General features: G+C 40.3%; 1 protein-coding gene across 2 annotated transcripts in view; it reads left to right on the top strand.

Moving 5' to 3' along the window:
* The first annotated feature begins 475 nt into the window (after positions 1-475).
* alcama (activated leukocyte cell adhesion molecule a) overlaps positions 476-26809 on the top strand; it is a 76132-nt gene continuing 49798 nt past the window's right edge. For both annotated transcript variants that reach the window (XM_017488892.3, XM_017488893.3), the window contains exon 1: positions 476-711. In XM_017488892.3, coding sequence (XP_017344381.1) covers positions 657-711 — 55 coding nt within the window. In that variant the 5' untranslated portion in view covers positions 476-656. The remainder of the gene's footprint in view (positions 712-26809) is intronic.

The following is a 26809-nucleotide window of genomic DNA, read 5'->3' as shown; positions in this document are numbered from 1 at the left end:
AGAGAGAGAGACAATATTAAACTGTTAATAAATTGTTGATTGTTAATTAATTGTTAATATCAATTTATGATTGTTAGAATGTCCAATTTCTTTTGGTCCCTCCCTGTCCTTTTACTTATCAGGCCTAAATAACAATTGTGTGGTTCGCACCAACTTCTATAAACAAACAAATAATCTCAGGTGACAACAACAAAAACACACAATAGATTTCAAAATGTAGTCACCTTTCCCCGAAAAGTCCCCAAAATGTCCCAAAAGCGTGTGAGTGTGCGTGTACGTGTGTGTGTGCGTGCGTGCGTGTGTGTGTGTGTGTATGTGTGTGTGATTTAATTACGTGTGATGTGCTTGTGGCTTTTTATTGCCCATTATGAGTTTCCCATTTCATTGCCAGTCCCGGCCTTATGTATCCATGACTACGCCGGGTGTGGGCGGGGCAGAGGGCGGGGCCAACTCTTCCTCAAAGTCCACTCCGCTCCCAGCGCTCACACACATCATACAGCCGCAGTCGGTGTCCTCCGCAACACGCTACTCCCAACTTCAGCGTCCTGTAGGGTAACAGAAGCTTGTCTCAGTTCCACGGCTTTGCTCTGAGAAACTGCTCGGACATCAACCTTGTGACCAGCTGTTGTGTGAACGGGAACCGCGGCTTTGCAAGGATGCGTTCAGTTTTCTTCTTCGGTGCCTTCTTCACTGTTGCGATGTTTCCTCGAGGTAGGCTGCGTGATCATTTATACCTAACTCAGTTTTATATATATATATATTTTTTTAAATAAATCATCAACTCGCCAAACATCAACAAGCTGTGAGTTCCCCGGTCTCTCTCACCGTGATTAGTTCGGACATGTTTTTCTGATTTAAACTCATAACACTTTTCAGGTTAGGGGAAATTATTATTTTTATTTAAATAGTCACGTAATGTGAAAGAGTCCGTACTTACTGTATAGCTGTGTTACAGAGTATGTGATCAAATAAAGCCTTCTAGACTTCTGAGATATTTATAGTTCGGTTTCCGAGTTTATTTATTAGTTTCGGTTTCAGAATGTTACTGTGCTGGTCTGTGCGCTGCCGGTCTCTGCGCGCGCGAGGTGTGTGTTAGTATATGCGCGCGCGTGAGAGAGAGAGAGAGAGAGAGAGAGAGAGAGAGAGAGAGAGGTTGTATGTGATCATTCTAAATGTGTGAGTGAAGGTGTGTTTTATTGTGTGTGTTATTGGTCTTGAGACCAGACTTGGGTTTATTAACTGATCAAATCAAATGTTATGAGTCACACATACCAAACTTCTTTTCAGTTATCTTCTAATTACCTTTATATGTATCCGTCTGCTCTATTTCTGGAACCCTAGTATGGTAGGGGTGGATGGTTTTGGGGAATTTGGGTGGTGGCTGCTGCACTCCTCACATGTTGTTATTGAGTCTTATCTCATGATAAGGAAGCAGATTGCGAAAGACAAAGGTTCTCGGATCTACCTTATTTGTGTTCTTTTTTTTCCCCCTGGTTCAACAACCAGCTTTTGTTTAAGATGAATGCAAGCACTTACGCTGTATCTGGTGATCAACAGTAATATGATCTGCTACATGGACGTATAATAATGTTAAATGATGTGGTGTTTACTTGTTACACACAGACACAGCATGTTTATGATTTATAATTGAAGGCCAGATGATTGAAAAAAAAAAAAAAGTTTGAACAGAGAGTGCTTAATGCCTCATGGTGCCTCTGTTTCCCTTTTCTATTTACGTAAGCAGAGTTTCACCCAGGTGATGTCATTGTGAGTGACATTTGATTTCTGAAGGCACGACCACATTAAAGAGGAACAGAAAATGAACAGAGGGTGAAATGTGCGTTTGGAGAAATAATTAAAACATCATAAATCCCCTCATGCCTAGGTGTGACTGACTGGAAAGCCCGCTACTGATGGAGGGAACCGTGAGCCGAAAGCCCCTTGTTTTCCGGCTTTTGTCATAATGCGCTCACTGAATCATTTTTCATTGTAAACAGAGTTTTCTCTTGACTATTTGCATATACATTTTCTTGTAGCACAGGTCGGCTATTGAATTGCCTTTATGTGAGTGTGTCTTGTGACTGTGTGCTGTTTTTTCACATTCTGTCACTTACTAAAGCACTTCACCAGAACCCTTTTTTCAGTTTAATTGCTGTAAATGTGATATGAGGAAATTGGGCAGTACGAATCACATGGCAGGGAGATGAGCTCCTCGTGAAATCCTGTTAGACTCTTTGTTACGGAGAATTTAAAAAAAAAAAGAGCTCTGAAAATAGCTAAGCTTTAATGGTTGTTTGCTTTCATAATGAGAAGGTAGCGAGGGCTGTGTGTCGTTAGCTTGCTCTTAAGCTCCTAGCAGGGAAATGAAAGGGTGTGGTCCCCTTTAATTTGCTTTAGTTTGTGTCTCTGGTGCTTTTTAGGATTGGTTATGCTAGCATTCCTTTTTCCATGACATGTTTTTAGGCCTTCATTGAGTGATGGAAAGCACGACCAGTCAGCTTTGTTTCATCATGAGGAAAAAAGTAAGTTGACAGGGGCAAGCAGACACTTTGAAAAAGCTTGCATCTCCCACTGGCCTCAGGTTTCTTCGCTTTGCCCTTGCCTTGACTGAGCTCTATTTGTTTAAAGGCCACCGTTTCTGAAGTGCTGTCAGAGTGAGAAAATAAATCTTCCCTTTATGCAGGGAGACATTATTTGTGGTTCCAGTGTAGCAGGATTAAAGCACCACCACCACTCTTGAAACTACAAATCTTGAGCATTCAATTAATTTCTTTCCCACAGAAGCCAAGTACTCCATTCCTCTTGCTGTTGGAATGAAAAAGCTGTCAGATTTTGCATATCTTTGGGGCACACGTTACTTTGCTCAATTGTAAACAGCATGACTAATCTTCATGTTAAATGGGGTGCTATTTGTGCAACGCCTTCCACGGTTTTTACACTGAGACAGCACTTAGTCAGGACAATTATGATTCATGGATTTAGGCCAAATTTGGCGTTCTGTGTGAAAGGATACATGATTCAGTGCCAAATTAAGTGTATTGTATGAAAATGGCTTTGAGTCAAGAAGTATGTTTTGGGCTGTTGGGGGGTTAATTGTTGAATAATGTCTCAGGATGTTTGTGATTTCCTCAACTTACTCATGTAAGGTTTCACACTGGTTATGTCATTTTGAATGGGATGTTAGAGGTGAGCATGTGAATAATAACCACAGTAAAGCATTAAAAGAACTGAAACTCAAGAGAGACAGACAAACAGAGGGAGAGACAAGAGACAGAAACATAGGGATAGACATAGATTGAGAGGGGGAGAGACAGACAGACAGACAGACAGACAGAAAGAGAGAGACCGAAAGAAATGTACTTGGGGGAGAAATTTTTTATATGAAAATTTGAATTCGTTCATGCTTAGACAGATATGAACTGCTTCAGATCCAGTGAGAACACATACAGAGCCAAAATTATGCACTAAAAAATTCCCTAATATTTGCATATTCATTTCTTTGTATCTGAAGTCTTAAAAGTCAGTGGGAGTGGGAGTGGGCACGACGGAGGAGAAGCTTTACTGTTTTGAGCTTTTTCTTTTTTTTCAAGCCTTGTGCTTTTTAGAATTATGATGATAATTGTTTAAAACCGGACACTTTCACGAGACTGACTATGTGTGGACATCACTCAGTCCCATTTTTTACTGTGCATTGTTTGGGCTTCATGCATTTAGGCCATCCATCCACATTTCCTCTAAGTAAGGCATCCATTATTGCATTACTTATTCATGCGTCAGCAGGCAGTCCTCAGCACCCTTAATGCCACCACGTCAGAGATGGCTTTTACAGTAATTTCTTCTGTCCATTGGATAAATGAGGCATCTGCGTTTCTCCAGAACTCCTCCTCACCCCCTTACACACACACACACACACACACACACACAGGGTGTTGTTGCCTGTGCAGTGAGCTTGTTCTTCTGTCATCTGCTAATGGATTAATTGAAGTCCTAGAGATGGAGGACCTTCTGCCTGAGCTTCCCTTAAGCAGTCATTTATTTAAACCTAACTGATCTTATCCATTCTAGTGCTTCCTCTCTTTTTTCCTCTTCATCCACTCTCGAACATGCTTTCATCATGCCTGTAATGTGGCAGTGCTGTAAGTTCGGCTGATATGTATGTATGTGTATATAAATGTGTGTCTGTGTGTGTGTGTGTGTGTCTGTGTGTGTGTGTGTGTGTGTGTGTGTGTGTCCTTCATGCCCACACCCAGCTCCAAACAGTAAAGCTTTTCCTCTGTCGTGCCCACACCGTCTGCCACTCCCAGCTACAAAGAAATGAATATGCAAATATTAAGGTATTTTTAATTGCATAATTTTGGTTCTGTATGTCTTCTCACTGGATCTGAAGCAGTTCATATCTGTCTAAGAATGAACGAATTCAAATTTCCATTAAAAAAAATTCTCCCCCAAGTACATTTCTTTCGGTCTCTTTCTGTCTGTCTGTCTGTCTTTGTCTCTCCCCCTCTCAATCTATGTCTATCTCCGGCAGTCTCTGTCTGTCCGTCTATCGGGTCAGTACAAAAGATATTTTGAATTCCCAAACATTAGTTTTCTTACACAAAATTAAATGTTACAGAAAAATGTTTCTATGTCATTAAAGTAAGAGGCACTTTTCAGACAAAAACACAATGAAGGCTGCTGGGTTTTGCTGCAAAATTAAGAAGCAAGTGCGACAGTCAAAGTCTACAGAGGAACCATGGCTGGTTCTGCAAGATGCTCAATAAAACTTACAGATCATTTCCCTATAAAACTGCACTAATTCTACCTGAGAATACTATTTTAATTTGTATATATGTATTTTTGTCACACCAAATATTGACTTTTTTTCATTTACTACTGTTTACTTCTCTTTACTGTATTTATTAATGTGGAAACATTTATTATCATTATTCTGAAGGTGACTATGCTCCACAGCATGTCTTTGCATATATATATATATATATATATATATATATATATATATATATATATATATATATATATACACACACACACACACACACACAGAGCAGAGACAACCTTATTGTCAGATTGCAGGCTGATAGATGACTGTGTGTGCTCCCGAACGGGGAACAATTCCCTTTGGCAGTCAGCAGATGCACCACTGCCTGTATATTGCTTTGTCTTTATATGTTTATTCATATGGGCTGGGCAATGATGCAAGGCAGAATTTCTGGAATTACTGATGAAGAGGAAATTCCCACCTTCACATACAGGTTGGTCAGAAATTCGCCTTTTCTGCCGTGACTCTAATAATCGAATACAGAAGCTAATAAAAAATAAATAAATAAATAAATAAATAACCTGAAGTCTGAGATAATTACAAATGTCACCAAAGTTCCTTCCGGGCCGACCTGTTTGCTGGATGTCAGGACACACTTAAAAAAAAAAATTCAATAACCATCAGGACAAATCTTCAGTTACCAAGACTTCCACACCTCAGTTAGTTAGAGTTTTAAAAAAAAACCTCGAGCTTGTGAAAACATAGTGATTTGTGCCAGTCAACAGCCACTATCTCCCTGCACCTTTGTGAACATGTGAGGAATTAATTGGATACATTTGAGCCTGTGCGATAGAATTAATTGAGAAGAATATATACTAAGAGTGTCATAAAATCTGTCAGGAGGCGCTATGTGCCTGTAATTCCTCGCAGGCAGCAAATTTTTACACTTTTGTTCTTTAATGAAATGTCATTTCACCTTGCGCCTTATGGAGCAGTGTTTAAAGTGCTATAATTAGGCTCTTTTGGGCTGCTTTTGCTCGCTTACTGGTTGTTAATATACACATATTGATGTAGAAGTCGATGGTCAGGTCAGGGGATAAGCATTGATTGTCCAATTAAGCTCACGAACATGTTTCTGCCGCATGCACTCTTTGGCTATAACTCATGGCCGTAGTTCTTCTACGTGTGGAGCAGTTCGGTTTTAGATCACTTTTAGCAGCTATTATGTGGTTGGTGGAGTTTAATTTATATGCTTGTTAACTGGGATTGGGTTAAAAATCACGCCACGTCTAGGGCGGCTTCATTGATTGTCTGGAAGATAATACTGCTAATTGTATACACCGTCTTCAGTGGTGTACCACACGGAGCCTTGGATTTCCGTCAAGGCTGAACACAGATTTACTTGTTAACAGCTCCTTCACTGTTCTATTCATTCTGTGGATATTTCTTTATTAATGTTTGTTTGGTATTTATATCTTTATATCCAGAAAAGGTCACATATCACAGTAGGAGATTTGTTTTCCGTCCTACCTTTTAAATCAAATTCTGTCAAATATCCATCTGAAGCTTTAAGCATATCAATTCAGTTTGACATTCAGTGTGGCCCAACCTTTTTAGGCAGTCATGGAGATGTATGATAACTGGATAACTGGCTTTTGCTGGCTGTTGCTTTGATGGTGTCTGTGATGTGCATATTGCATTTCTCCATGCTTTACCTGCCACTCTCTTTCCTTAAGTGGCACTTTGAACTCAAAATGGCATGATTAAGGTTTTTACCCCCTTTTCCTTTCCTTTTCTCACCCTGCGGCCACCTCAAGCCAACTCTCTTCTTCCCTGCTCTTAGATTTGTGCTTGATGTGGCCAAGTAAGGAATATGTAAATAAAGGGTATATGTGAGCAGGTACAGTGATGTCTTGAGGTTATTCCCATCACTGCTCTGGTTTTCCCTGCCATATAACATCTTATGTTATAGTAATTTCCTCTTTACAATGTACTTTTTAAAAATCTTCCATTAAACTAATGAATATTAAATAGGGACATCCCATTTAAATGAGCTTATCTCCATACTTAGACTGTTTAAAATATACAACACTGATTGAAAGTTCATTGTGTGTGTGTGGTTGAGAAGTTGTGATCTTTATGGCAGGGTTTCTTATCACAAGATCTGACTAACAATGTGGGCAGATGAGAATAGCAGAGTTAAGTCATATGATGATGTTTATTTAGCCACTCTGTCTTCCTTCCACATTCAGTTCAGCTAAGGTCAGTGCATTTGCCTTTCAGCCTTGATTGAGGAACAGATCCACTAGTTCCTCCGTTTAAAAAAAAAAAAAAAAAAAAGGCACAAAATGCTGAAGAATTCCTTGCATAAATTTCCAGTAATGGTACAGACCTCACGTCTTCACTGCGTAGATGTAGCTGTGTGGGCTGAGTTGAAAAAACCTTGGTTCTGAAGCATGAACTATAGAATAGTCATTGCTTGATCTATTTCTAAAGGTTTTCAGAGGAATGGGCATTAAAAAAAAGGGATATTCACCTGAGTATTACTACTGACAGAAGAAGTGTAGTCTTGGACCAAATTGCATTGTGTCTGGAAGCCCAGTCTATTATGTCTGTCCTGTGTGGAAGGCTGGGTCGATACCATTTATCTCTCCCGTGTGGCTTATCGCACTACATAACACTAATGAAACGGGGTCAAACGGCAACCCCTCGGCCGCTCGGAGCCGTCCGCCCCTGACTTTGTACTTGTGTTTTATTACCACTCTCTAAATTAGGCTTTTAAAAATTGAAATGTTGTCTTTGCTGCACTTTGTAATGAACAAGACAAATGCCATGATTTAACAGTTACTTATGATAATAAAAATAAATAAATAAGCCCGATTCACCAAGATTAGAAAATTTGACAGCTTTATCTCTGAGTGGGAGAGGGAGGGCGAGTTCAATTACGGGTTTTGTAGAATGTTACCTTGTAACCAGACTTAATTAAGTCTCGACTTGCAAGGGCATTCCCAATAAGAAAAACTGCAGGAAGGAGTTATTATGCTTTCTGTAGTTAACATTCTCCCTCAATTAAATGAAATGGGCTTTAATTAAAGATTGCACATAAATTCGGTTGTAGGTTACAGCTATATGCTGCCTTTTTTATTTGTCTGAAAAGAGCATTGCATGATCTCTCGCATGCGGTAATGTGCCATTGCCGGATTTACCGGTAATGCGTTCTGTAGTCACACAGAGAATGATTATGGCAGCCAGCCGCCGAGCTCTATTCCCACAAGGCCAAGAGAGAGAGGCATCCTTTCATGCGATAAATTAGTTGCAGCCCCTGAATACCATTCAAGCAGTGTTGTGCTGAAGAAAGTTTAAGAGTAGAGAAAGTTAAGAGTAAAGCAGGTGTGGTTCATTGACCCAAGCTTACACAAACATTTACAAGAATTCTAATAAGCAAGAGCATGTTAGTTGGATTTTTCTTAAATGAATGAAATTCATTCACGTTGTCTTATGGGAATCTGTACAAATGTACAATATAGGGACTGTTGGGAATTTGGACTCTCTCTACGGCATGGCGTGTTCCAGCAGAAGCAGGCTTGTAGCCTTGGGCTGCCTTTCATCAGCACCTGGAATTCTTTGCTGGAATTTCTTCCCTCCCTACCTACTGTTTTTTTTTTTATTTTTTATTTTTTATTTATTTTTTTTTGTCTCTTAACAGTACACAAACTTTGCAGAGTTTGTTTTGGGGTTTTTTAGTACCATATGTGGCAAAAATTTGATGGCTACTATATGAATTTTTTTAAACTCTGAAGAGAACATTTGAGATACCTAAGGGTAAGAATGAAGTGGCAGGCTTTCCTGGCTGTTCTTTATGCTTTTACTTCAGAAGGGGAGCTTAGGTCTAATCTGTTTTTAGATTAAACCTATCAATCCTGCCATTGGGTGGTTCTCTCTCTCTCTCTCTCTCTCTCTCTCTCTCTCTCTCTCTCTTTAAGTATTCTTTTGGTGTGACTGCATTCTGTAAAATGAAGAATGGAGCGCAAACCAAAAATGGAGTCATTGGTTATTATAAGTTAAAGACCCGTTATTACAGGCAAGGTCTAGTCCAGTGCAACGTACTCTAAAAGCTCCTTTAACGTCAGGTCATTTAAAACCATTTCCATAGTACTGGAAAAACAATAATAGGTAATAATGTTCTTTTCATTCAGTCTGGCCAGTAAAGCTTTTAGAAGTTCTCTCTGACCTCAAAAAGCCACAGGTGGTCCTTCTTCCAGGCTCATGTTAAAGTTTCTGGCCTTAAACTCCAGCATAATTGAAACTTTGTATAGTTTGACAGTATTTGTTTGTTTATACATTCGTTTGTTTTACAGATGTTCCCAAGCCAAGTAAGATATATTCTGTTCAGTGCATTCTGGGTCTTCCCCGTGGTTCCAGCAGGAGCTGAGCAGGTGCCCAAACCACCTCACCTGGCCCCTGTCAGTTCAGAGGTGCAGCATCTCTACTCCGAGGCTCTCCCTGATTGTTTTCTGCTTCCTGTACTTCCAGTCTTATTCTTTTGGTTACTACCCAAATATTGTGACCAAAGCTGAGGATGGCAACGTATACTGACCAGTAAACAGAGCTTCATCCGCTTCATCACTAGAGACTATTACTGAGACTGTAACACTGCTACCTGATCTGTTTGTATTAGACAGTTTTTGATTACATATCATTACGGCTGATCCAAAGCAAAAGACTTTTTAGGGAGTAAGTAAATGGTAATAACACCTATTATTGCTTACACCAACAGCTTCCAGCTTGTGGACAAGATTTATGGGTTCTCTCACTCTTCACACCTCGTTTGGCAAATGATAATGAGCTCGCGTGCCAAATGTTTTGAGATGACACTCTCTATGCTGACTAAAATTAAGCTCCAAAGGGTGGGGCACTTTTTCCAGGCGCTAGCTTTTAACCTTAAAAGGAAGCACCTGTAGTCTAACTTGATAAGACCAGCTCGTGAGAACTCTCAGAGCTCTTCTCTGCATCCCACATTTTAGGAGTTTAACTCAAAGCCTGTTCCTGTGGAGCAGCAGCGTCTTATATACTTAGAGGCTGTGTTTGCAGGTGGGGAGCTTAAGCTTCTCACTCGCTCGATCTCTGGCTTTCTTTTCTCTGAATTCACTTTTGCAGATGTCCAGAAGATTTTGCAGTGTGTTTTGGAAAGATAAGAAGCGGTGTATTTTTCTCGGAGTGCCGCATTATTCATCCCCACATACTGGCCAGGAGACAAAAGCAGCAATATGCATGTGATTTGGGCCACACACTGGTCTCATGACTACAGTTTGTTAGCAGGTAATGTAATTGACCGTATGAATAAAAGCCCTGGTATATGGAGATCTTAAATTTCTAAAAATACCAACATCTAAAGTGTTTATTTATAACCTAGCACGGGTGTGTCAAGATCTAGGGATTTTATTTTAATGTGAGTAAAATCTGGCAGAAGCAAATTCATTGAAGGGTGAAGAACATAGGAGGTAGCGTTTACTTTTGCTTTGCACCAACTTTACCTAAGTGAACTTTGACCTGTGTTTGGTCTTCCGAGCCAATAGAAAAAAAGAAGGTGGGACTGTCGGGCCGTTCGAATCATGTCGGAAAGATCGTATTTACGAATTGGGCGCACATGAACAGCACCACGAAGTCGTAATTACGAATGGCAATCTCGATGTTCTTTGAGTTATGAGTTTCTGAGGGGCGTGTCAGTAAGAAAACATAGTGGAATCAATGGGTGCAATGTCTGTAGTTGACGCTAAATTTATTAAAATGTGACTGAGCCAAGAACTATGCTAGCTCTGACTTGTTGTTGTAAAACTAGCATCAGCCTTTCCAACATTTTCTTTCTGAGCTATAGTAGCTTACTTAAGATTCAGTACCATTCTGCATCATTCTAGAGCGAGTTGGCATTGAGTCCAGATGTCATCTTGGAACTTTTGATGGATACAATCAAAACATTGTGCTTTAACCCTCATCTCTTACTTCCTTTCCGCTCTTCTTCACCATTTTGGCTCATGGGACACAAGTCTCTATTTGATGTAGTCTGTTCTGTCAGGCTGCTATTTTTTTATTTTCCTCTTTCTGGATTGGCTGTAAACCTCAGACGCCCTTTTGATATTCATCTTCTTCAGGCTGACCTGAGCGACCCAGGTTTTTTTTTTTCCCTTCACGCCATCAACTTGTGCCGCTTCAGGGAGAACAGCTGTCATTCGGGGCAGTGGCAGTATTGTTCCTTTCCCTGCATGTTTCCCCCAACAGCTGAAACAAGCACTGTGACCCCCGGAGGCTGTGTGCCTGATGTTCCATCTGGGTGACACTGTCCCATAGAGACCTGCTGAATGTCGTGTGTGTGTGTTCGCCAGTCAACTGTGAGTAATGCCTATGAGTCTGACTGCTGCTGTAAGTGAAAGTGTGGAGTCTTACATGGCTAAGAGCAGTGTTCCTTCCACTTTTTTTTCTGTGCTTAAATAGAAATCCCTGACTCAGAGTGCTCCTCCTGAATCTTATTGAATGTGATGTTGCTTTTATACCAAATGCCCTTAAGGTGTTTGGCGTTATTGAAAAATGTGCTCCTGCTTTGTGTTCCTGGACATGAAACAGAAGTGTGTTTTGAAATCATATTTTAAGTGTATGCTTTTATTAGTAACCCAATCCAGGGTCCCTTTCTGTTTGGGTGGTAAGGGGTATTGTTTTTCTTTCTCTCTACTTTTCTGTTTCTCTTTCTTGCGCTTTCTCATGCCAGCGTCTGCACCGCTTCGCCTCACATGATTAAAACAACAAAGCAAAGCCAGATTTATCTCCTCTTACGGTTCAGAAGATTCTTCGGCTTGGTTTCTCTCCTTTCAAATTAAATTTCAAATGCTCATGAAACAGCAGGTATTGCGGCCTGTAGGCAGTGTGCACCGGCTGGTATTTCTTCACACTGTGCTTCTCAACTTGTTGCCTGAAATAGTGTCTTTGGCATGAAAGCACAAGGGTTAAAAACGTTGGAGGGTGTTTGAACATTGTCCACAGTCTTTTGTTGTTGTTGGTGGTGGTTTTACCGTATTTGTGGAAAGTGCAGATGGTCTAGCATGAGATTTCAGGCTTTGGTGCAGATCTTGGTGCTTATTCTAGGATTAGATCCTTTGTGTGCTTTGAGCCGGTTTTGAAATTCCTATGACACTTGTCCAAATACCTTCTTGCCATGTAGATAATCAATGCTGACAACTGAAATTCATGTGATAACAAGACAAAACTAAAAACCATCTTATGACAAGACAGAAAACCAGAGGCACGCCAACGGATTGATTTTACATTTGTATTCCTGTCTACAGTATTTCATATCATAGAGCAGGGGTCAGCATCTGGTGGACCAGGGTCTGGATGCTCACCTAGAAAAGATTTGCTTAAAATACTTGCTTAAAAAAAGTATTAAGAGTCCATAAATATACATAAAAAAAGGGCTGTAGTTGAGCAATTCTAGTTTTCTAAACAGGAACCAGCTTCTGTATCAGATCTTCTGTTATCCAATCACATGTATTTATGTAACTCATTTACCTAAGGGAAGCTCAGTGAACTAGAGACTAGCTCAGGGCTAGACACTTTAGCTCAGAAACTGAAGATTTTTCACAGACATTACTAGATTTTTCATTTCATTCACCTTTTCTACACTGAGTTGCGAACTGCCGACATGGCTTTTATTTTTAATCGACAACAGAAGCATAATATTTTTGCAGTATGTATTCATCACATTCAAAATGACTGGTAACCTGAAGCACCACTATGTAACAAAACCTCACCACTTCAAATATTCTTATTTATAAACTAATAATTAATGGTTCAGCAAGGAATGTTATGTGGTTGGGCCTTAGTTGAATACCAGTGCTGTAGAAAAAGTCAGACTGCATTTTTAACCGCGGTACAAAGTGACTTACCGTTGGACGTAGACGTGCTGGACAAAATTCCACACATACAAACGCACTCTTCATTATCATTTACACATGCGGTGTGTCTGATGTCTGAGTCATTTCAGCTCAGAGCACTGTGGAGTTTCGCTCAGGTGAATGGTTTTTATAAATAACAGAGTTAAAACATATGGCACTTATAAAGGTTGCTTATTTTCCCTCCAGCAGCTCTTAACTACACCAGATGCACGATGGCACTTCAGCTCTCAGTGTGGCATAATGGACAAAAATAAAGTAGTAGGGAAACGCAGAGAATGTACGTGACACAACTCAATATTTGTAGCAGGATATTATGTGAAGGTCGTAATTTCATTCCAGAGATTTCTACACGATGAACGCTATCTTCTTGCTGGAGGTGCAGACGAACACGGCCACCTGTCAGGCAGTCAGAGCCGTAAGGGGAATCAAAGAGGATCTCCGGTTATGAAGACTCGGGTTCTGTTTCAGATCCCAAACTGAGCCCCTGCTTTTGTGTTCCTTTGAAGAAGGCACATCTTAAATCAAAGCATGTAGGATAGGGAGAATATTATAAGAGCTGGGTGGCCTTAAGCATCTGGGTTTTTTTTTTTTTTTTGCTGGATATATAAGTGGGGAGAATGAATTTGCTAGTTATAGTTTGCTGTTGTTGTTTATATGAAATATGAATAAGAGATGTCCTGCACACCGGTACCCTTATGATATACTTTTATGAAATGACATTCATGGCACTCATAACTCTCTATGTGGAGAAAATGAAAGAAGGAGACTCACAATACTATGTAGAGAGACTTTTCTGTTGTTTTTTATTGGCCTTTCTGAGCAACATAGACAGAGAGTGTGTTAAATCCACCATTTCAGGAATTGCTTCAACTGCCAGGTCAATTGCTGGAACTGCAACAGAGGCTTTTAGATAACAGCAGTGCAATAAAAAATGCACCTACTGAAACAGAGCTATACAAACCGGTTTACTTGCCAAACCTGTGCTCGAGTCTTGCCTCACAACTAATTCTAATTTTAAACTACAATAATAATGAGACACTTCCTCAAATTCTTACTCACACATCTGCACGTAAGATGGCGTCAGAATGAAATTCTTTCATTCACGTTTATGTTGATTTAATGCCTTCTTCAAACACAGTAGTGTTAAATAATCTGATCCGCCACAGTGAACCCATTTACTTTCTGTCATGGCTGAGATAAAACAACACCGAGCTATGTCAGAAGGAAGCATGAACAAATTTTGAAAACCGGCTGCGGGATTCTTGGAGGCAGAGCTGCATGTTAATGTATTCCACACTTTTCTAAAGTTATTAAAATGAAAGTACTCAAGGATCTGTGATTCTAACACCTTCAGACAGGCGTTAGTGACATGAATTATGCAGCGACTCTACCCCCAAACTGCTGCATGTGAAACGGCTGCACGAATGGTCAAACAGTTCTGAAGACAATGTCCTGCAATAAGGACACGCACTCTAATTTGACCCATAGAGACTCGTTGTTTGACAGTTGACACAAGTTGTACATAACTGATTTCCATCCTGGACTGATTCAAATAATAATTTCTGGCTTTGGGAGAAAAAAACAAGAAGTTGTGAAGGCCGTCATGTAATCACTGTAGTCATAAATCACAGACTGAAGCTCATCTGCCTTTCATACACAGACTAGCTGAATCCATATTTACCTGCTGCTCTGATTATGCTCTCGCCTCTGGCAAACGCCGCACTGGAGGATGTCGAACAGGTTTCACAGAGTCATCTGTGGTGCCAGCACTAGATTGGTGCCATCGCCTCTCGTCACCTTTGCGACATTCTCACCAAGCCCACATTTTTCCCTGCGCAATCTTAATTCGAAAGACTGCACTTCTCAATCATCCGTCTCATGTTGCTGACTCATTTTCCCTCACACGCTGCAGACTCTGACTGACCTGAATGTTCACATTCCGTCATCTAGCGTAATAGTTAGTCATCAGTTCCCTCCCCATTTCCGCACAAACCTTTTTTTGTAATTTGGTACCATGTCTTTGTTTTCAGCCCTCAAGCATTTTTATGAGTAACTCTGAGATTGCTTTATGTTTGTTGTGCGATCTTTATCTGCTGCCATTCTGAGTATCCCCATCTCTGTTAGTAATATGGCCAAAACAAAAGACTGTGTATTGATTGGCAAAGAAGAAAGACCAACTGAAATATCAAAGCGCTTCCCACATATCTTACACATATTGTGGTCATTAGCAGGTGTACAGCATTGTCTGTTAATCTGTAGCTAGCTCATCAGAGAAATGTACATTTACACCAAGCCTTGTTTACATGCACACAAATATGTCTGTGTATGCCTGGATGTGTGTACGGGTTTTCTCCACATATCCCCCTTGCTATTACTCAATCCTACAGCTGGCCACATGATAAATTGATAGGAACATTTCTCTCTCACACAACAGTATTGAATAAATTTGGCCGCATCTGAAATGGCAGCGCAATATGAGATGGAGCGGAGAGTAAAATAAACTTGCAGGGTATTTCATATTGAATAATGGATATGTCAGAAGCCATTAAGAAATCATGTGGATTTTGGTTCCCCGGTTGCCACAGGCAGTGACGAACATATCAATAATAAACTATGTGTCTGATTCACTGAATCCTTGTCATTTACTCTCTTTGGCTGCTTTTACGGTAGCATAATCCAGACTTTATTCAAATCCTGTTGCTAATTAGAAAATGCTAATTCAATCATGCATTTGCAATTGCATTTTCCATGTGAGCGCACATAAGTTGAGGAATAATACGAATTCAGTTGTAAACCGTGCATTTTTTTGTGTGTGTCTGTGTGTGTACATCAGTGTACAATTGCCATTCGATTTAGACCGGAACAGCAAAATCCTTGTGAAAATTCATTTTCAGTGTCTTTACAGGTACAACTTTGCCATATTGAAAAATGTAATTGCAATGCCTCAATTTGTGATCGCACTTCCTCACTGTCACGCTTCAGCATTGCTCGAGTTGAAATGCTTAAGCAATCCTCTCTGTGATTGCATATTGAATGCCAATGAGAATGCCTGTCAGTCAGAGACAGTGGGTGGGACTTTTGGTGTATGCAACATCTCACAGATGCTGCTCCTGAACTAAAAAAAGCAAAGGGAGTTCAGCAAAGGGAGATTCTCTTATTCAGTTGGTGCAAGAAATATCAAGTTAGAAAGTAGTTAGCAGCTGTAAATGACTTGGTATTGCATTAATCACACTGATATGGGACTAGTCTTGGAAGCTGTTGCAAGAGAGTCTGGTACTTTAAATGAAGAAACATAGCCAGGGACCAGCTCCTTTACCAAGATGAAGGAAAAAAAAACATTTAGTGTTTAAATAGAATCTGAAATTTATAAAGATGATATCATCAGCATTTACAAAATTTTAACATCAGATCCTCAAATCATGCCTCCAATCAGTTTATCATGAAATCGATATTATACTGACACATTGCCCAGCCCTGTAATGATGGGTGAATGTTTTATGGGTGACTAACTGACAGTGCCCTTTCCTGTAGCTCTGTCGTAATCAGGTTAGCTGTGTGCGTGCTGATTTTCCATCAGATCTCACTTCCTCTTACCACAGACACTGCACCAAGAAGTTCCATCCAGCTGGTTCGATTGAATGCTGCACCTTGTTCACAGCATACGCCTTAATTACGGGTAAATCTTATTGATTAAAGCTGTTCGTGGAAGCCATTTGACTTTTTTCTTCCATTCATTATAGAATATGTTTGGGTTCTATGAAACATGACACTGTTTAGATAGCAATGTGGAATGATGCAATCCTATTTAGTGATGCACGATGTGTAGAATTTACCAATAACACCAATAAATATGTTTGAGCATAAATATGTTTGAAATACATCTTGGTGTGTCTTGAGTTATGAAGAGTAAAGTAGTAGCAGATACTGTCTCTGGGCACTGTCATTAGATATGGTACTGGTGATGCATCGTAGTGTTTTGGTCTTATTGTGTGTGTGTGTGTGTGTGCACGTGCATGCATGTATGTATGTATGTGGGCATGGTTTTTATATTTTGGAGGGGAATAATTGCCTCCACAAGGATATGAATATCTGACCGTGTTGACCTCGTGGGGACAAAAACTGCAGCTTTTATTAAGACATTGAAATAAAGCCTAGATGTTTCTTTTTGGTTAATGAGGTTAAGGTTAGGGTTAGATTTAGGTATAGGCATAGCATTAATTAGCTGCATTATTTATGGATTAAATTCCTGACAAGGAGAGTCAGACACACAAACAAGCATGTGTGTTTGTGTGTGTGTGTGTGTGTGTGTGTGTGTGTGTGTGTGTAGTTTTGTGTGACTTTTTTTTTCAAACTTTAGATACGACTTGCAGAGATCTTTGTGCTTATTTTTTTTTACAGAAAACTACTTAAATTGCAATTGCAGGAAATTGTTCAGCACAATTTTTCTGTCTTTCGCAGTGATGTTTGTTGGTAAATGAGACCTTTTATCTGTACTCATGGTTGACACACATGGATCAAAGGGGGCTTTGGCTGAATGTGCGTTGTGATGACGCCACATGATGTGTCTCGGCCCAAATCTGCAGAAAATTTGCTGTAATTTTGACATATTGTGGAACTTCCTTGATTTTGTGTTAATTTCTGTGATCACAAAATCCTGGGGAGACTGGTATGTACGCTTACTGGCCACTTCATTAGGAACATTTGTACACCTGTTCATTCAATTCAATTCAGTTGTATTTGTATAGCACTTTTTACAATGGATATGGTCTCAAAGCAGCTTTGCAGAAATATCTAAACACAGGATACAGATTTTAAGTGTGTGGATTAATCCCAATTGAGCAAGCCAGTGGCGAGGAAAAACTCCCTAAGATGATATGAGGAAAAAACCCTGAGAGGAACCAGACTCAGAAGGGAACCCGTCCTCATCTGGGTATCAACAGAGAGTGTAAAAGCAAAGGAAAGTTCATTATAGTTTTTATATGAAGTCTGTTTGTTGAACATGTACATGATTCACGTAATAATCTAGTCGGCCAATCATGTGGCAGTAGCAGAATGCAATAAAATCAGGCAGATACAGATCAAGAACTTCATGTTAATGTTCACATCAAACATCAAAATGAGGGCAGATGTGATCTCGGTGACCTTTTGGTTGTTGGTATCTAATGGGATGGTTTGAGCATTTCCAAAATTGCTGATCTCCTGGGATATAACAGTCTCTAGAGTTTTCACAAAATGGTGCAAAAACAAAAAAAAAAAACAAAAAAAAACAAAACAGTGAGTGGCAGCTCTGCGGAAACATCTTGTTGATGAGAGAGGTTGGAGGAGAATGTCCAGACTGGTTCGAGCTGACAGGAAGGCTACACAAATAACTGCCCTCAGATTGCACAACATGTATAACCTTGAGACGGATGGGCTACAACTGTTGCACTGCTGCCACATGATTGGCTGATTAGATAACTGCATGAATAAGCAGGCGTCCGGTGTTCTAAATAAAGTGGGTGGTGACTTGAGTGTACAATACATACAAACATGTTCATGTGCAACTACTCTTTCTAACTGAATCCTCTCCACAGATAAATACGGTGCATTGCTATAAATGTAAGACCATTTTTAATGGCGTCCATCTAGAATGCATAACTTTGAAGGAAAAGCCTTCACCTTCTGATAGCTGACCAAGCCGTCACACAGGACACACAAAAAGAAGCAAGTAGAAACGCCTTATCACTGCCTGCAGAGAATTAGTGTTCTTGCCGCACCTCTATCATCTGGCTAATCCGGATCCAGGCAGGCCTCAGACAGACTCCGACCCCCTCCACTTGAGGTCAGAGGCACACAGATAGTGCTACTTTAAAGGGTTAGAAGGTGAAAGGCTTCAAAGTATGCATGATGAAATACAGCCCTACTCTTATCAGTCACCCTGTAATGCTGGACAACTTTGGAAAAGTGTTTTATGTATTGGTCTGAGCATTTTCTCCTTCTGCTTTCTTACCAGTTCTTACATCATTACTCATTCTGAGTGCTTTAGATGTCTTTATGTATGAGACCGCCAATAGGGATAGTATATGAGCTTTGAGAAGGGCTGAAAAATAAAGGGGATATGTGTTTCAGTTGGAGCCTAAGCATGACAGTAAGCTCTACTGCAGCAAGAAATCACGGATAGGTGATTTAAGTGTCGCACACAATTAATACATGATGTTCAGAGTAATAGTTTTTTTTACTGTTGCTCTTTGAACCACCCAAGTAATAATGTATTCAGTGTGACTTTGTGTTGACATAATTTGAAGTGAATTTGCTAATTAATTCATTATCCAACAGTGTACTCTCTAATTCTTAGTCATAATCATGCCTCAGGTTTGTACTAGATGTGTCATATAAAAGGAAGAGGCCAGTGATAGCCTTGTGCATTTCCAAATCCATACAGATTTTCTCAAATGATGTATTTTTTCCACTCTATTCTTTCATTAGAACTATCTCCTTTTCATTAAATGATTAATCATAACTGATGAAATACCTGTATAGTGATCATGGTTATATGAAATTTGGAACCATTTGCTCATTTATCTTCTTTAAGCCCAGCATGAGAGCTGAATACAGTGTCCTTAAAGGCAACAAGAGGCAGAATAGGCCGTTTAATTTATCTCACCAGACCCGAGGCACTTGGCTTGTGAGTTATCAGAGTGGCTTGGCTGTTGATGAAAACATTCACTCCTTTAATTGGCTGAAGCTTGTTTAACACAGATGTGTAAATCACATTAGCATATTTTAATTATATTGAGATTCACCTCTGTGAAGCCCCAGAGTAGAACCACCGGCCTAAAGAAATAAACTTCCTTGTCTTAGGATGTCATCTGTTCACTCAGCCACATGGTTACACTTGGTTTTTCTCACTATGAAGTCAAGTTACCTGAAGAGGTACAGATTTCCTTGAAATTGCATGTTCTCTGTGCTCATGTTAGCTTTGGAGCCTGAGTCAAGAACAGCTACTGGTTAAATTAGGAGTGTGAAACCCTTTCACAATAGACATCTTGATATGTAGTATAGGATTTGTTTTATATACATGAAGAATACAGTTAAACAAGTAATGGTTTGAAAAAGTTCACTATTGATCTGATACAATTCGATTCAGCACCAATATGATTCGAATCATGCCAGATCCTCATATACATCTCTGTTAAAAGGTTTTCTGACACAGGAAGGTATTCAGGAGAGAGGGATTTCCACTTTGCAGATTCCCAGTAACATGACAAGCTGCATTTTTTTTTTTTTTTTTTTTTTTTTTTTGATAACGGGAACTAACTGTTTTGTGGATATTTGACAATATTGAATGTAACAATAAACTGTTCAAAAGCATGACACTTCATTCTTTAATCCCACCACTCCTCCTATAGGTAATGCGATCACCCGTGAAGCTTCAGTCAATCAGCTTCAAGCTCTGAAACAACTTAATTGTTTTGTTTTTATCTCCAGCACACACACACATGCACAAATTGGGGATTATACATCTATTTTCAATAACGGCAATATCGATCTGTGTTCCCTTCCGATTTGAACCGGATCTTGGCTAGTAATGCGATGATACTGTAAACTGTTGGATAAAAAACCTTTTTTTCTTTACACATGGCACCTTGGATAGTTTGAGGATTTATTTTAACCTTTGTTATCTGTGAATTAAATTTAGGAGGCTACATGTACCTATCTTTACGATTTCCTGGAAATGATCAGCACTTTTCTAACATTGCTGCTACCTGCTGCCTCTTCTCAACCACAATCTAAAACAATTCTACTGAGTTTATCAGAGCCTATGTGAGCAGATCAGCAATTAGAGACTAGAACAATTTGAGCAGACCTCTATACTTTAGTGTGATAAGGCATCAGCCAGCTTGGACTGGAACCTAACCAATGGGTTTTATCTGACACCCTGATGGAAAGAGTGACCTTCCTTCCACATCTCCCTAATAGGAATCCCAATGTCCTCTGTGACCATCATCACTCACACCTGCCCCATTCTTCTTTCAGTATCTCCCTCACCACCGCTCATCTCTCTCTAACGGCATGCTGCCAGGCCGCTATCGACAAGACCTCGCCCCACTCATCTCCCTAATCCTGCTAGTCAACCCAGGGATGCTGCCCTCCCGCTGCTCACCTAAACGCTTCTCTTAGGCTCAGTGAGCCTTTCACAGCCCTCAAAAGGCCCTCTGTGAGCCTGGTATTCATATCTTTCACTATGGCCACTCGCCCTCTGAATGCTCAACCTTCTACCCCTTGAGGATACTGTTGGTGTCACGGACGTGCTTCCAATCTTCATTGGGCACGATCAAATGAAGATTGTCAACACACTTGAACATGTGCTGTGTTGCATAGTTCATTAGCAGTGTAGAGGATTTGTCACAGTATGGCGTGCCACGTAGTGTATTCTTGTCTATCAACCCAGTTTGGACCATTAAATCAATGGTTGTGATGGCGCTGTAGTGACTTGCATGTTTAACAATGAGAAGTCTGTTGTGATGACCTTTACCGTTGGCCAGCTATTCAAGGCTGTTGAATAGTTAACCATGGAAACCCAGTCTCGCCGCTTGCCAGCACATGAAATATTGGCTGACTACCTATGGTTGTTGTTATGAATGATAATCTATCACAAGATGAGTGGACACTATTGAAATGTTCCATAGTAGCAAAAAAAAAAAAACCCAACCCTTCAGATTTGAGCAAGTTTCTGTGTTCTCTAAAGCAGTGGGAGGTGTTGGATTCACAGGGTGACCTTCTGTGTTCAGTGAGTTGGAGAAGACTAATGAGTATCTGTGCCCACTTGCTTTTCCTCCCGGGTTTGTTATCCGGTTTGGGTCGAGTGAGATGGGTTTTCTAAAGAGAAACGAGGCTTTGCTTCTGGCTAAAAGAACTGAACAGCATCTGCAGGTCTGCTTCTAATGACCAGTATAAGGACTGTTGAGCTTGAGCCTCGGCTTGACTATGGGGCTTGAACACAACCTGCTTTCATTCTTACACACATGCACGCATGCATACGCGCATGAACGCACACACGCGCGTGCGCGCGTGCACACACACACACACACATTATAATAATATCATGGAGGAAACGCTTTCTCAGCTTGCATACTATTGCATAGCTTCACTCTGCATGCAAGACCCATTAACCTTTCAGACAAATGGAGACAGAGCAAAAGAATCTCCCTTTCCCAGAATTCCCCCTGGGGGCCCCACGACTTGCTGTGCCCAGGGGAACAAACCTTCACAGAGCTCAGAGAGTAGGTAAGTGGTCTTCTCCTGCTGGTGAGTGACAACGGAAAGACAGATAGTGCTTTACAGATAATTAGGAGTGACCATAGAGATTGATTTTTTTTTTTTTTTCCATGTCCACATAGCCGTGGAATCTCTGAGACTGGATAATAAAGGCGGGCAAGACCACAGCTTTAGCAGGCATTGCTCTGGGCGTATGTGAGCAAAAATGATCTTAGACCAGCCATGTGATGTCCATTATGAAGATGAAAATGACCTTTATTATGAAACGAAATATATACAAACACACTGTTCTTGTATAAATAGCAAAGCTGAAGAATTAGGACATTAACATACTCCATGAAAGGTAAACCAGGGAAATCAAAATCCAGGAACTCCAGGAACTGTTTCTTTTGAGAAATTTGATACAGTGGAAGTAGGTTCAGAAGAAACAACCCATTTCCAGCCAGTAATAAAACCCAATAAAAAACATCTGCACTTGCTAAACACTGCCTTCAGGGTCGTCCCGGCAACAAATGTAGCCAGTTGCCTCCCAGGAAGAAAAGTCTAAATGTGTAAGATCAAATTAGAAGTATATTTACCTTAACATTGCTCAATACGGCAGCAATTTCAAACACACTAAAGGAATTAGAGGCCTCTTCTCTCTTGGCTGTAATTAAAGAGGACAGGAGGCTCCTCAGATTTATATGTTTGCTGAGTCCTTAGCTGCAACAGGAATCAAAGGCCAGACACTGCGGTGCCTAAATATTTAAGATAGCTTGCTTTATCATGGTGCCAGCTTTCTCGATTATGTCCTCCACTGTTAATGCTTTCATCCATTAACTGTGCATGTTTGTTTCACGTGCTTCTTTTATCAGGAGAATATGATAGTATGTGTGAGGAAATCAAGTGCATGTTAGAGTGAGCTTTAATCCTTGTGCATGGGTTTTTGAAATGAAGTGTAGCTGAATTCAGCTGTAGGTGTGTGACAACATACCATGAAATACAAAGTTTTATGGATGTCAGTCAGGCTAACCGCATGCATACATGGGAATTGGTGAAGTGCAGTTTGTACTTTGTTCCTATCCTCTGATTGCTACTACACTGAGTAGAAGCTGCACACAGACACTAAGGGGAAAACCATTAGTAAAGTGATTAAGGGAAAAATCAGTCGTATATCGCAGGAGATGCTCTTGTAATGTAGATGGATTATACATTTCTAAGAAGCTCGGGCTCCTTTGTTCTTAGCTGTATATGGACACTGGAACTGTGGTTGCAAATCGATACCCTTGGCAACAGTCTTGACTGTGCAGGCAGAGAGTTATCATGTGTTATAAATTATCTGTTACATTGTCCTTTTGGGATTGCTTTATTTCTAAAGAGGAAATGAATAACAGGTTTAATAGAATTCGCATTTCATCCCATGAAAGCAATAATGTCAGCATGGATCAAACACAATCATAGAGTAGTTTTAAGGAATGTGCATAATTACACGTTCGAAATAGAATACTTGGTGGGTTGCTAAATGTCTAGTGAACTAATCAGTCTCAAGGAAGCCCTGTCTAACTGTAGATAATTAGGCTGTCCAGGGTCTCGTCCACCTGACACCAGTCTGACATGTTTCTTAGGTGCGTCTGGATGCAACACAGATCCCTTTCATTTCTCGGCCTATTCATGAATAAATATATTATTATTTTATTGCACCAGGCTGTGATAACTTACAGCATTGCTCAAGGCACTACAGGAATTGGCATAAAAAAGTATTATTAAAGGATCTAATTTTGCCATCATAAATAGCCCAGTTAATTAAAAGGATAAAATAGTGGCATTACAAGTATGCAATTTGTGTTGTCTGATCATGAATGCCTAGAGTTTAGTTTCAGCACAAGGCAGGAATGCATTTCTTCATGATCTAAAAATGTTACTAGTTTTATATTTGTAGTTGCCCAGTGGTTCAGTAAGTTGCTGATACTGAGGTCACCAGCATTGTTTTCTCATCTTGTACACCACCCAGGGAAAGAAAAATAAAACCCATACTTTCGCAAAAGTTTTCATCTGGTATGTATACTTAAACACAATGCATGACACACCTTGATGCTGTACTGTACGTTACTCTTTCTCAATTGCACACCTCTGCCAAAGTATGATCTGGCTGTCAGTAGTAACTGTTTTTACTGGATGAATAAATTACCTTGGAAGAAAGGCATACACACTTTTCAGAATCAAGAGAACAAAGGGAAAAAGACAAAAGTGTGGAATCATTTAAGAAAAAAGAATTTGAATAAGGGAAGTAAAACACAATTTTCATTGGGTCTGTATTCTTTTGGGATTAGTTTAGCTATTACCTCACACACACATTATATATATATATATATATATATATATATATATATATATATATATATATATATATATAAAATCTAATTGTGGGGTTTTTTTTAGCTGTTCGTTCATTGTTCGTTGTTCGTTCATTCAGCAAGTTCATTGTTAAACTGTTATTGCTAAACTGTGGTTGTAAATCTGGAAAACTTGGATTGCACAAGGTTTTTTTTTTTTTTCTTTTCATTTTCTGAACCATTGACCCATCTCTAGCTGTTTTCAAACTTCTACCACAAAACTAGCTGCCTTGGCTTGAACTGCTGATATTAGACCTTACTAAATGTACTGGATAATTAAAAATGCATAAGAAAGACTCCTGGCCTTTGTCAGATGAAGAACATTGTAAAAATAGCTGACGGGCTGGACTGGTTGGAGGGTCGGATGTGTTCCTCACGTGTTCCACAGGCTGCAGGCTCAGGGGGCATTGTGGGCACGGTGCAGGCAGCAAGAAATCCTTTAATCCAGTTTTTAAGAAGAGAGCTGTCAAGGCAGAGCAGTGATGACTGAAGCAGCTGCTGTGATGAGACATCTGAAGTGACCCTGCCAGGGTGAGAAGAACAAGACCATCAGCCGTCATGGGGGGGACCCGTACCTAATCCCATGACCTTCAACCTGCAGGAGAGGCAGAAGAAATGCCTGATTTGTCTCTTTGTTCAGGGGAAAGTAGTGTATTGTTCATTGTGCATCTTTATTTTCTACAGTACATATTTAAAAACTGTTTGTCTAATGGGAAAGGACTTTTGGGGGGAAATAAACTGAAGAATCCAGTCTTAAAATATGGGTTAAATTATTCTGTGTCATTAGACACGTATTTCCCCATCAAAACAGCCTGCTTGTTGTCCTTACCCCTGCAGAGCTGGGACAAATACATCAAAGCAGACATCTAAAGTATGCCACCAGGAGAAGATAAGAGGAGAGACGTATGGCGAGGAATGTCCCGTGCGTTAGAGTGGTGGCTGAACAGCATGCTGTTGTTGTTTTTACCCAAAATGGGCACCGTAGCTGTTGCTCCTACTTGGAATGTGGATGAAGACTTTGTCCTTGCCACTGGAATGAATGAATCTGAATCTGAGATAAAGGAGGAATTCTTTTTTTCGTCTCTCATTTTCAATCCTGCAAATCCTGCAGATTTCTTTTCAACTGTAGAGCTGAGGGTCAAGGTCCAAATAAGCCGCCTTTAGCGCTCATCTGGCTTCCTACACACCTTTGTGTTTTGTGCTTGTGTGAGCATGGGGTTAATAGAAAGCATTCTGCAAGCAATTCTTCAGTTGCTTTTATCCCAGTTAAGATCCCTAGGCAATGTGAAATTTACATTATATTAGTTGTAAAATATTGGTCAATATAGTGCAACACTATTTAAATTCAGTCAGATAAGACTATGCCTAATGTATTATTTACATGGCTACATTCACTGAACCACAGTCCAGACATTGGATATTCATTAATTCCTTCCCATCACTATAGCAACAACAGCAAAACCAGAAACGCTTGACAAATTTCAATAACTGGATATCTGACAACTCAACTGACCTAACTACTAGCTAATCCTAGCCCAGGACTTGGGGAATATTCCTAACCTAGGGGTGGGGAAAAGTATTGAATTGCTGCTTTAGGTTTTATGTATGCCTTTTATATAAATGCCACACACATGGATTATTAGTTGGTGAGCAAAAAGAGTGCCGCTGGGTGGTCCAACAAAAATGACTGCGGAAAGACCCTTTCTCTAACCATATCATTATCTTCATTTGATTTGTTTTGGGAGGACCATGACTGCTGTGCTTTCCTTTTTGCTGGCTGAAGGTGCTGCCTGATTTAGTACCGATATTTACGCAACCATGTTACAAATGTAATTTCAAAATTTCTAATGGTTGGCAAATTTCTACCAATTTCTCACTTCTCCCAGTATATTGTAGGTGTGTGTGTAGGTTGTACACCGATCAGCCATAACATTAAAACCACAAACTTAATTTTGTGTAGGTCCCCCTTGTGCCACCAAAACAGCTCTGGACCTGTCGAGGCATGGACTCCACAAGACTTATGAAGGGGGTATCTCACACTAAGACATTAGCAGCAGATCCTTTCAGTCCTTTCAGTCCTGTCAGGGGCTGCCGTGCCTCGGACTTGTTTGTCCTGCACATTCCACAGACGCTTGATCGGACTGAGATCTGGGGAATTCGGAGGCCAACCTTGAACTCTGCCCTGCAGTGCGGCAGGGCGCGTGGTCCTGCTGAAAGAGGCCACTGCCATTAGGGAATACTGTTGCCATGAAGGGGTGTACTTGTTCTGCAACAACGTTTAGGTAGGTGGTACGTGTCAGACTAACATCCACATGGATGCCAGGACCCAAGGTTTCCCAGTAGAACATTGCCCAGAGCATCACACTGCCTCAGCCGGCTTGCCTTCTTCCCATAGTGCACCTCTACCCCAGGTAGGTGACGCGCACACACACCCAGCCTCCACATGATGTAAAAGAAAACGTGATTCATCAGAC

The sequence above is a fragment of the Ictalurus punctatus genome, chromosome 16 (genome assembly GCF_001660625.3).
Source record: "Ictalurus punctatus breed USDA103 chromosome 16, Coco_2.0, whole genome shotgun sequence".
NCBI lineage: Eukaryota > Metazoa > Chordata > Actinopteri > Siluriformes > Ictaluridae > Ictalurus > Ictalurus punctatus.
The sequence above is the reverse complement of the archived record's forward strand: the minus strand, read 5'-3'. Positions and strand labels throughout refer to the sequence as shown.